We start from the raw sequence: 12,485 nt of genomic DNA, 5'->3' as shown, positions 1-12,485 counted from the left end.
TCTCAATCTTAGTTAGCTTGACCATACATAAAATTCCCGTCTCAAGATTCCTTTTCCACAAACCTCTCAAAGATGCATTTCTACACTTTTAGACCTCCTTTGACTGGAAACACATATTATTTCCTTCCATATTAATTAGAATTCTTAAACCTTAGGAACATTAACTTCTAATGACAACTAAAAAGTCAGCAATTAGAGTTCTTTAGATTGGCAAATTTATGAATACATTTCATCACTTCTAAAAACATGGGCTCTTTTACTAGCAAATATATTTTATAATTTTTAGAAACCTGCTTCTTCAACAAAGCACAAGACATATTCATTAACGGATCCAAATTTATCTCTTAGTTTCTCTGTAATAAGAAATGAAAAGCAGATAGACTTCTTTAACAATTAAATACTTATATGTCATTCAGAAATGACCTAGGTAGTCAATTGATTCATCACTTAACTTATCTTGGCAAAACTCTAAGATTTCAAGTTACCAAAAGATTTTGGGGAAATATTTAAGTAAACATACACTAAAACATAAATATGCTGAAGTTTACCTAAAAACTTTTTTTATCCCATCTACATGTATTTATTTTACTTGCTCTCAATAATTATGTCTAGGTTACTTATGAAAATTTCATTATATCTAGTTAATTTTCTTGCTCGCAAATTTTGCAATGGAGATAGGATAAATTTATCTGAATAATAAACCCAAGTCGAATAAAAGTATTACACATAATTCTGATGACTCTAATATTGTGCCAATTAAACCAGACCAAACTCAAACCAGCTTTAATATCAAATATTTTTTCAGATCATGTGATTCTGAAAAGAATTTTGGGTTAGTTTCTATTATATTTTTGAGAGTTTTTTATATAAGCACTTAATTCCTTTAAGCCAATTAAACAGGGCTCTTTTACAAATTAGCAATACCTTCCTGAGACAGAAATACCACACAACACACACAAACATACAGACAGATGCAAACAGAGGCCTGGTAGTTTCATTAAACTTTCAGCCATAAGACAGACACAATAATGCCCAAACCCACGAATTTATAACAGTTGGAATAAGTTAAGTTTATTCATTCAACGTTTGAGACATTTTCTTATTAATATATGTGGGGAAGATAATTAAGCTTATGGTATTTGACCTTGGCAAGGAAACTTGGAGCCAGAGCAGCAGTTTATGCTTTAAGAAAAACACAAAAAACACTTTGTTGTCCCCCTCCCCTTCAGCCTAAGGAACTGAGGATGGTAGAGATAGGTGGGCTTTGAACTGCTTCTCAGAGCTGCATCTCTGGTTTTGCAAAGATTTGTAAGATAAGGACAGTTGCTCCAGTTCCCCAAGGCACTGGGTTGTAAGTTAAGTGACATCATAGATCGATCTACCAGTCCAACGACATCTTCCCCATGTGCTTCTTTCCCTAAACTAAATACACAGTTTTATTTTAGCTTTGAGGAGGAGGCTTAACTTTTTTTTTTTTTAATCAGGCTTAGAATTTTTAGCTTCCAATTTTGCCAAATTTCTAATAAAAAAGCTATCAAATCCTTTCAAATATCCTGCCAGATTTCGGCTGGGATCAACAGTAAATATTTCTGGCATGATATTAAACAATCCCACGGACTCTAGAGGGTGCACAGGTCTTACCTTCCAGGGCAGTTTCCTCTGAGGCGAAAGAAAGAACGGGCGGCCTGCTCATCCCAGTGAACCCGAAGGTCCTCATGACTTTGATTAAATTGAGTTTGAAACCCCAGCTCTAGAAACCATCTCTTTCTCTGTCTTTCTACAACCCTGAGAGATCTGACCTTTCCCCCTGGTAGCCAGCAACCCCCAGGCAGCAGAAGGCAGCAGCCGGGCCCTGGGCCCTGACTAATGGTCCCGTGGTCAGGGCCTCTGTGGCTAAAGATAACATCTCCACCTAAGTTACATTTCAGCTCCTGAGCCCTGAGGTGGAACGGCCTCCTGGCTACTTCCCGACAGAGGGACACTGGAGCAGACCTTAGACCTGTCCTCGGGATGTGAAGAAATGATTCACTACCCTCACCTCACCTCCAACCAACCTGCTCCCAACAACCTGGACCCCTAACCTGGGTGTCTTGTGATTTTGCCCTCTGTAACCTTTTACCTAAAGGCCATTGCCATCAGGGAGTTGGGGCTTTGAGCAGTAGCCTCCCATTCTCCTGGATGGTGTCATTCATCAAGAAATAGCCAAGATTTCTCCACTGCAATTCTCAGTGTCTAGCATTTGGCTCAGCTAGCCCCGGGGGGATGAACTCTTTTTGGTAGATAACACTAGGCAGGCAAAAAGTCAAGCCAAGCTCCTAGAGCACTGGCAATAGCTACCCCTGGGAGAGACAGGAAAAATAACCAATTGGTCTTACAGTCTTTTGTTTTAGGGACTTCTCATATCTTTAATTTTTTTGTTAATCTATTGCAGGAGATTCTTGCTTTTCATTACCTGTTCAGATGATCTAAGTTTCTTTTGGGAATCTTTTAGAGCTTTTTTAAAAGTTATTTTGTTTTTTAGAAGCTTCTGCAAATCAAAGAGTGCATTCCATGGTCCCAGAGAGGTTTAGAATTCCCTGTCTCAGGGAGGGCCCTGGAGGTGGACTTAAAGTTTTCCCTTAATGGTGGTTAGAATTTTAAATTATTTTGGCTAAGTTGGCCTGTTTTATTCAAAAGACAGAAGAGGAGGGACCAAAACGTTTGTACTTATAACTAGCTAGAGTTCCCGAGGAAGGAGCTTTTGAGGACTTACAGAGGGTGCAGACTCCATGTTGAAGGTAAATCCTTGGCACGGCTGGAAACTTCAGCTGGTTAGAGCGTTGTCCCGATACGCCAGGTGGTGGGTTCAATCCTTGGACAGGGCACATACAAGTGTCAACCAATAAATGCATAAATAAGTGGAGCAACAAATTATTGTGTGTTTTTTTCTCTCTCTCTCCCTTTCTCTCTCTCAAATCAATATATAAAAAGAAATTTTAAAAAAAGATAAATTCTCCTGAAAGGTGTCATAGCTGGGCAAAACAGCCCCAGGGGGTTTATCTGCAAGCTCATTCGTTTTTGCGGTAGGAAGTTGGGCCTGGAAAACAGATTTGTAGAATTTATGTCTGTGTCCTTCCCTATGAAATCTTTCTTATTAATTGGCTGAGGAAGTTTCCAAAAAAGAGTTCATATTTTTTTGTTTAGTTCAGAATTTACTTTAGTTTCAAATTTGTTTCTTGAATGGAGGCTATCTTTGAACCACTGAATTTCTTAGGGGCCTCTAAATACCAACTGAAAAATGCTTCTCATTCAGCTTGTTTAACATGGCTAAGATTTTCTAATTGTGCACGTAAATATATTACTTTCAGAATCTCAAAAGCTACCCAGAGTGGCCACTGAAATTCCAAATTGTCCTTCTTAGCAGAAGTTCATCAAGACAAATATTTAGCAGAAGCTAGCCTATGAATCAGCTGGCGTTGTAGAATGGGGTTGTCCCTCCATAAACAGACTTAGAAAGAGGGCACCCGGTTACAATGACCAGTATCAGAGAACCCGAGAATTAAAGCTCTGAGCCCCGACGGCAGGAGGGAGGTTTGGAACCAACAGAACTCACCACTGGAACCCTGGCGCAGTCGGGGAGCCCACAGGGCCCAAGGGCTCACGCAGGCCCCTTGCTGGAACCCAGTGGCAGCACCCGAGTGAAAGGGCAGCGTGCCTCAGATTCCACGACACGGGTCCACACATGTCGAAAGAACGCCGAGGGTCTGGAGGCTTTGGCTAGAAATAAGTGATAAAGATTTATTCAAGGGTCTTAGAGTTTGCAGACTTGGAACACAGGTAAACAAAAACCCAGAAGTGCTCTGAGGAAGAAAGAAGAGTTAAGGGTCCTCAGGGTAAAAAGTGCATTGTTGAGGACAATCAGTCCTGCATTCTTAGCCCCAGGATTGGTCCAGGCTGGTTATTAGATGTCGGGAAATCTGGAGGACCGGTGTCAGGAGGTCTGGATGCGGGAGTCCTTTAGGGGGTATTCAGAGGGTTAGCGACAGAACCGAAAACATAAAAAAGTTCAAATTCCCAGGCTAATCAGAACAAGAATGGAGCCCTTCCTCATGCCTCAGCCTTCATAACGTTAATAATTTTAGCATCTTGTGAAGTTGTGTTAGGAGTAGCTGCTTCCAGGCTCACAAAGGCTGACTGGAGGTAAGGGTGCGAGAGAGCACTGGGTGAAGAGTGAACAGGATGTGAACAGAAATGCCAGATGTTTCCTAAGATGAAGTCAGTCTAATGGAGAAGCTGGGAGGTGCAGTCGGGAGGGAATGCCCCAGGCCAAGCTGTAGCTCTCACTCTTGTCATTTTCTAGCTGGGACACTGAGGCAGACACTCAACCTTTCTGGCTCCCTGGTGCTGTGTCTAATGATGGGATGGAAATAAATGAAGTTTGAGTTCCTTCCTGCATTAACAGGAGGGTGCTGGTATATGGCAGGACAGCTCTACGTCCAACTGCAGGCTTTAACACATCCTGGGTGGTGCCCTGGTTTGCACGTTTCCTTGGCTCTGCAGAGAGCCTGCCAGGCCTCTCCAGGGCTTGTCTGACCCGCCTACTGGGAAAGCCATCTTCTGGGGCGCAGTGAGCAGCCCGAGTCTCAACTCTCCAGGGACGTGGACGATTCCTGGAGGCTGTGTGGGACCGGGTCAGCCTCCGGTGGCCAGAGGCCCACAGACAGGGCAGGGCGGAGTCTAGGCTGTGACCAGATGGGTCCCGGGAAGCAGCTGTGTTTCTCTGAGATACATACAGAACTCTCTCCTCAGTCGAGAGTCGTACGTTAATCCAAGCCAGCAATTTGAGGCCTTAAAGACACTGGATGTCTGTACGCCATTTGTAAGTACTTTTCAGATACTCAATTTGTCTAAACCATGTGACAACCTGTGAAGTTAGTATTTGTCATTTCCGTTTCATAAATGAGGCAGCTCCGAAAAAGTGACGTGTCTCAAAGTTTGGAAATTTCATAGGGTTTGCCAAAGAGCAAGATTTGGTACAAGTCTGTACTGGCTTTATCCCAAAAACAAGTGTGTTTCGGTATAAGATGACCTCAATTACTAGGTGTCCCGTGGCAGTGGCATGACCTTTGGAGACAGAGCTGAAACTCCAGTCCTGTCATATAGCACTAGAGCAGGGGGCTGGGACTAGTTAATGTTCATTCTCATTTCCGTCATTTGTGAGCAAGAGATCGTATCTCAGAGGATTAGATGACACAAAATAGAGAAGCCCGATGTAAGTAAATGCAGTATTGTTTCATACTACCTTAAACAAATGGCCACAAATACAGAAAGTCTTAGCAAATTTTTATTTCCCTCTATGTGATTTTCCACAACTTAGTTTCTACCTGACCAGCAATGATCTAGTCAGGGTTCTTTTGTCTTTCAAAGGCTTGATTGGGGTTCAAATACTTGAAATTAAACCACATAAAATGAAATCTTCCCCGTCTGCAAGCCGGCTGGTGGGCATCAGGGCAGCCTACCCTTTCTCCCCAGGGGCCTGGCTTCGTGGAGTTACCCAGCACCCCTGACTGAGCTGGGCTGGCTGGGAGCATTACAGTGTTGAAATCACTTGAAATTCCCCTTGTTCATCCGAAGATACAGAAATAAAAGAAGCAACTCATGGTCTTGCTGAGGTGAGATCTTTATTGTGAGCCATTCTCGTGTCTTTTATTTTCTATTTGCCCAAAGTAGATCGATCCAAGTTAGTATAAGAATCGCATGCACCTGGATTTTTTTCTCTCACACGCATTTCATCAAAAGACCAAATTGTATTTTTGCTCTTTCTTTATCTGTAGACCTTAGAGCTCTATAGAAGCTTTTAGGCAGAGAGAGGAAATTTTTGTCATGTTCATTTTTTTTTTTTAATGTACCAGTATTCAAAGGGTTCATTCTTGGGTCTGAGGCTTTAAGCTGAGGTGGGATGAGACAAAGAGGCCAAACCATTCTTTTTAATGTCCTGACCTGAACACTTCTGGCAACACACATGCACATGCACAGCAAACCAGTCGAGGTGGTACCCAAACTCTGTCTCCTCTGGTCTTCCCCTCCGCCAAACCCTCGCCACCCTGGTGGGAGCTCCTACCCCCACCCCACCCCGTGCTCAGCTACCCCATGAGGTGAGAATTTACAAAAAATCATTCTACACCTTTCAGGCTATGTCACCCTGAAATATTTACTTGTCCTCTCCCCGCTTGACCAGCGGTCACCACAATGAGTCATCCCTTGGGCTTTAATCCACAGCAGCCTGAAATAACAGCAATACCAGGGCTATGACTTTACACTTTCCGTTTTTATTAAAACTCTCACTTCCCTCAAGCCTGACTATCTCAAAGCTAATTTTATTCCATGCTTGGGCTTCGAGTTTGTGCTAATTTGCAAATCTTTTCCAAATCGCTCTCTTAAGTCAACGCAGGAGGAATTTATCAACTCTCATACAGGAAGGGATCCTCTTGACAAAATAAGAGTTAGGGGCAAAGAACTGAAAGTATGCATTTTAATCATATACACACATATAGAATATGGTATATGTACATATTTCTATAGTTTATATGTATATAAAACTATGATTCCCCAGAGATCTTATCCATATGCAGATCTAAGAAACAAAACTAAAATCCAAAGATCAAAAATTTCTTTTGGATTGTGGATGATTAAAAATATACAGACTCCCAGTGACACTGTTATCCCTGTGTTACAGGATACACACCAGCAGCACCAGCCTAATGTCAATCCCTAATTCAGTCTGGTCCTCGTAGAGCTCCTTCCTTTAACTCTGTAACACTTAAGCCTGTCTTACAGTTCCAACCTAGTGTGATCTCTTCTATGCATACAACCTTGTTTCCATACTAGAGAGCAGGGCCTTACTTCCCCTGTATTGTCCTAATTTCTACCCTAGAGTCTTCTCATAATATTGACTTCATGAACCCTTGTGGGAAAGGACACAAGCTAAGTCACCCATCCCACCTCATGCAACCTATGTGAGCTAGCCTTGACTCATGGCTCATTTAAGCTACCTCAAGCAACTGAACGAAACCGATATGGGCCCCCAACCCAAGGTCCAGCATCTTAACTGACTGGAGGTATGAAAGGATACACCTGAGATGTTTTGGATTCACACTTGCACTAGTTCATAGGCCCGACGGCCAGCGAACTTTTCATACTGTTTCTCTCCATAACATTAAACACAGTGCTGCCCCTTTGCTGGGAAGCATGGGGGCTTTGCTGTGCATTGTTTCAGTATCGCTGGCTTTCCCACTGGGAACCGAGTGGGCCTCACCCTCTCCTCATGACTAAGTCCAGAGAATGCGTGGTGAAGGAGTTCTGGGACTTTTTAACCTGAGTGGTATCCCATCCACTGTCCATGAATGCCTGGGTTACAGTGACCGTATCGCAGCATTGCTGATTACAATGCGTGCCAGCCTGGCATAAGCTGTGCCCAACCCCAAGCTCACAAACATTAGTGGACACTCTGAGGTATGCTGCATTACCACCCCCCACCCCCAGCTTCCCAAGTTTAGTTTGGTGGGTCTAATCTTTTCCCCAAGCAGTATCTTAACATCTCCACTGCTCTCCTTTGCCACGTATGGAAACAAACACTGCCTTTGACACTCACACTGTGCCCTTCAGGACATGTACAGTGGTCCCCCTCATGCACGCGGAGACACTCCAAGACCCCCAGAGGATCCCTGAAACGCAGAGAGTACAGAACCCTGTATGTTTTTTCTTAACAGTAAGGGGTTAACACCAAGAATAAAACAATTATAACAATACACTGTAGTAAACGTTATGTGAGCGTGGTCTCGCTTGCTCTCTGTGATCACGGAGATGGCTAAGTGACTGACGGGTGGCAGTGTATAAAGCGTGGCTACGCTGGACAAAGGAGTTTATCATGTCCTGGGCAGGATGGCACGGGACCACATGAGATTTCATCACAGTACTCAGAACAGCACGGTTTAAAACTTATCAGTTGCTTATTTCTGGAATTTTCCATTTAATATTTTTTACTGCCATGGACCATAGGTAACTGAAACCGGGGTAAGTGAAGCTTTGGATAAGTGGGACTACTGTAAGGGGGTTGTTTTTTCAGCGCTAGGGATGGACTCCATGGGGAGTCCATTTTCCAACCCTCTGTGGCAAAGAGGTGCAGTGATAGAGGTTCACGTCAGGCCTCTAAAGTGAAGGGCATATAGGCTCTGAAATGAGAAAGATCTGGGTTCAAACTTAGTGCACTGTGTGCTAGGTGGGTAACCTTGAACAAGTTATAAGTTTCTGTGAACCTGTTACCTCATGTGCCAAATGGAAATAACATCACCTCCCTTGACAGGGTTGTGAAAGTCCTAACATACATGAAGCCCCTGACATACTGCTTCAATGTAGTAGATACTCAATAAACGTTAGTTACTGTCTTTATTATCCAAGAGTTCGAATTGGATAAAGTCCATGATTTTTAGTTCCCTGTTATAGTCCTCAAAAGAGTCTACCAGGACAAGAGTTAAAAATATATTTATCCTGTGAAGCTGTTAAATGTCTGTAGAGGTTTCTTGGCAGGTAGGAAAGGCTGGAGCACTGAGGTGGAACAATGGTGCCCTTGCCCCCACTCCCTTACGGTCCCAGCATCCCCCCGCCTATCCTCCAGCCAACTAAACCTGTATGCCCAATTAGTCCATGTCTCCAACCCTACTTGATGAAAATGCCTGTGGTCTGAAAGGTTTTCAAAAATTTAAGAATGGGAAAGCGAGGCCTCAGATAACTATATATATATTCCATTTGAAAAGAAAGGGAGAGAGATGGGTAACTGCTCCTTTCTTGTTGTTGATCTTCACCAGAGACATGCTCAGAGAGAGGGAGGGAGAGAGAAACATCCATCAGCGGCCTCCTGTATGTGCCCCGATGGGGGATCAAACCAGCAACCCAGGTTATGTGCCCTGACCGGGAAGCGAACCAACAACCTTTCGGTGCACAGGATGGCGCTCCACCAACTGAGCCACTCCCGCCGGGCTAACTGCTACATTTTCTTGTCATTAGCAATATACTGGCTTCCATGTGCTGAGATCCCAGTCTGATGAGAAGAAATGACTCTGAGGTCATGGATGGACCTCACTGTCCACTGTGAGAGCTCTTGCAGCACCTTTAGTCCCCACAGTTTCTTTTCAAAGAGACCACCATCTCCAACAATAACGGGCATCCCATCAGCCTCATTGGGGGGGATCTTGAGTTCCAGGAGCGCCATTAATTCCTCCAGCTGGTAAGCAAAGGCAGCAACTTGGAGTAGAAGGGTATGTATTGCTTGATGGAAGTCACTGTCGGCTGGAGTGAAATGCACCCGTTGGTCATCTAAAAGCCTGGTCAACATGACATGGAAGGTACGGTAAGCTTGGAGGTTCTCTTGGAGTCGCTCGGCCTCGGTCAGCTCACTCCACCGACCGGTGCTCGCCATTGGCACACCATCCACGGAGTCCAGGTCTATGTTCTCATTCAGGCCCTGATGCTTCACCTGGCCAAGGATACAGAGACGCACACATCTCACTTAATAATCCCCAAATCTCATATAAAATCTTACTCGCTTCCCTGGTCATGGATCCAAATTATAAAGAAAATAAAGTCTAGAACAGAAACTCTTGATTTGAGGTCCATGATTGGACTTTTGGAAGGCCCTGTTGTCCCTGGAATTATACATACTGCTTTGACTACGACTGTTTCTTTTTCCTGGGAGAATCTGCAGCTTTCATTTGGTTCTTAAAGTTGAAAACCACTGGTCTGGGATTACTTTTCCTTCCCACTTCAAACTCCCTCCTAGAGTATTTTAATCATACTAAAGTTTTAAGTGTTTTAAACATACTTGAAGACACTGGCCACACCTAGGAAGCCCTAGAATGTAGACTCTGTAGAATTTTTCTAATCATCTCTCCTCCATTGCCCACTCTCAGTGGTGAGGAAAATCCTTCAGAGAATTCAGTGGAAATCAGTTTAAAAAACTGGTACTTCAGGATCTGATTTCCGACGGGTGGAGCTATACAAAGATACGCTCCACAGGGTCTGGAGTGTTTCCATAGCAGATCTTAGGTAGACTGATGATAATCTCCCAGTCAGAAAACCAATCTGAAACCCATGGTTAATGTTTTAAGAATTTAACACTTGCCAGAGAATCTTCTAGGGAATCCTTCTGATAGTATAGGTGACCCTTCTGTTTAGATCCAGAAACATTTTTTTCTTTTTATATTTACAGAGGGAGGTGGGGAGGGAGAGAGAAACATCGATGTGAGACACATTGATCAGTTGCCTCTGGGGATCGAACCCACAACCTAGGTATGTGCCCTGACCGGAAATCAAACCCATGACCTTCTGGTGCACGGGATGACGCTCCACCCAAGCCACACCAGCCAGGGCACTCCAGAAACACTCTTGTGTTTAATTAAAAAGTGGGTGGCTAATACTGTATGAGAAATTGGTTGGGTTTACACTGCTCTTCTCACAATCCTATAAACCTTACTCTGTCTTTCATTTCCATAGCTCAGAAATTCAGAACAATGTATATGAAGAACCCAAACTTAGAGGGCTCATGGCTCATCTCTTCTGGCAGAATTCAGACTGTAGGCAAATTAGGAACACCCTCCAAGACAGATAGCCAACCCTACCCAGCAACCCACGTGTATTTTCTTACTCAAGGAACATGTCTCCTAAAAATACCAGAGAAAGGAAATAAGCTCATATGAGCTTCCTTAAGGCAAGGGACCGTGTCAAATAGCATGTATCCAATATACAGGTGACTGTATGATCCGGGCTTTTATAATTGGTAATGGGACTGGCGCGTGATGGTAAGGGGTTGCATCAGAAGAGAGGAAGTGAAAATAGACAACAGCAAAATAGGCAACTTACATAAGATTCCATAAGAGCGGTCAGGTCTGAACGGATCTTCCTTGCTAGCCAGATAGAGCGGCTACAGAGGTCCCGGCGGTGAGGGGTCAGCGGTGAGTGCTCTGCGAAAGCCATCCCCCAACTCAACTGTCCCAGGAAACAAGTGAGCTGAGTTTGTTTCTGCCTACACTGTTCCAAATAAGAAATGTGACTCTCAAAGACTAAATCCACTGGGCATTCTCTACTAATGGAATGGAGTACCCCACCCCCACCCCCTGCCTGACTCAGAGGTGGCAGCAAATTCCTGGCTGTGGATTTTTGTGCCTGTGGAATCAAAGGCCCCTTTTACTCAGCTTTTTTTTCCTGCAGCGTCTGCCTCCATCTCTCTCCTCCACTGAGTGCCTAGCCTACTTGTTTTTATGTCATTGTTTTGCTTTTGCACTTAGCAACAAGGTCACTATCACACTATACTAATCCTCATGACACCCCTGCCTAATGTAACCTATTCTATACACACACATATAGTTCACTTCATTACCACCCTCCTCTGTGCTCCCTGTCTTTCTTTCTGGCCTGGCAAAGTATTCAATAATATTACATTAATATTATTAATATAGCTGCCATTTATTAAGCACCTACCTTGGGCCAGACACTGTGCTCAAGGTTTTCAAGCCTTTATTTGATCTTCCAAATAATTCCATGAGATAAACATTATTCCCCCCATTTTACATATAAAGAAATCGAGGCTTAAAGAAATTAAATAAAATCCAACTAACTAGGCTCAAAATTTAAATATTAGTGTTTGATTCTACAGTTGTTTCTTCCACTGACTTTACAATTTCATTGTCTAGATATTTCACATTTTGTTCATGGAACAAAGTTTGTGTGAAAAAGGTCCTTTAAAAAGATATCCTTTTTTTTTACTCCCATCCTTTTACTATGTATTTAAAGGTAGTTTAACTTACATTTGATTAAAAATCGGCTAAGAAAGCATCTCTGATCTCAATCACAGTGCCTTCCTCGTAGCTTCAGGATGAGGAAGGTACTGTTTAGGCCTGTTCTTTACCAAAGGACAGGAACCACCCAACCCTGACATGTAACATTACTAAGGCAATCTTGCTCAAGTGACAACATGTTTTTCTTTTTTTCCTTATCGCAGTTATACTACATGCTTCTTAACAAAGTAAGATAATGAGCTGGGCTTTGAAATGAGGACAAGAGAGTTTAAAAGCAGTTGGAGAGCTGCTACTCTACTGCATTTAATTCAGTAGGTTAGGGGATGGTGCCAATTGGTAGGGGTTGCAAGTTTCAACTTCAAATGAATCAATTAGCTTTCACTATTTCCTATCACGGACACTACCTCTGCCTTCTCAGGGGCCAGTTTCCATAGGTAAACAAAGGAGGGCTGTACAGAAGAAATGAGGCCTGGGTGGCTGTCACAGGCCTTTTTAGAAGGTAAGAGGATTCTATCTTTTTCTTAAAGTTGGTACACTTTGCCGACTGATCACAGGATCATAGGGCATCTCAGCGTTAGAAATCAAGAGCTACACAGAGTCCAAAGTTAACTACCTGATTTCCACAAGAGCAAACAGGGTCTGCCACGTAAGGCCTGC

The 12,485-nt window shown here is 43.3% G+C and overlaps 1 protein-coding gene across 2 annotated transcripts; it reads right to left on the bottom strand.

Moving 5' to 3' along the window:
- Positions 1-7,595: 7,595 nt before the first annotated feature.
- On the bottom strand, positions 7,596-12,463 carry CNTF (ciliary neurotrophic factor). 2 transcript variants are annotated; one of them, XM_016200509.2, is made up of 3 exons: positions 12,442-12,463; positions 10,894-11,019; positions 7,596-9,511 (listed from the first exon to the last, which is right to left on the bottom strand). In XM_016200509.2, exons 2-3 carry the CDS (start codon positions 11,005-11,007, stop codon positions 9,023-9,025), a joined length of 603 nt encoding a protein of 200 aa, XP_016055995.1. In that variant the 5' UTR covers positions 11,008-11,019; positions 12,442-12,463; the 3' UTR covers positions 7,596-9,022. The 2 variants fall into 2 exon arrangements, with proteins under 2 accessions (XP_016055995.1, XP_016055994.1); XM_016200508.2 differs by lacking the exon at positions 12,442-12,463 and having other exon boundaries at positions 10,894-11,114.
- Between the last annotated feature and the right edge of the window lie 22 nt (positions 12,464-12,485).

The sequence above is a fragment of the Miniopterus natalensis genome, chromosome 11 (assembly GCF_054644295.1).
Source record: "Miniopterus natalensis isolate mMinNat1 chromosome 11, mMinNat1.hap1, whole genome shotgun sequence".
Taxonomy (NCBI): domain Eukaryota; kingdom Metazoa; phylum Chordata; class Mammalia; order Chiroptera; family Miniopteridae; genus Miniopterus; species Miniopterus natalensis.
This window is presented reverse-complemented; position numbering and strand designations above follow the sequence as displayed.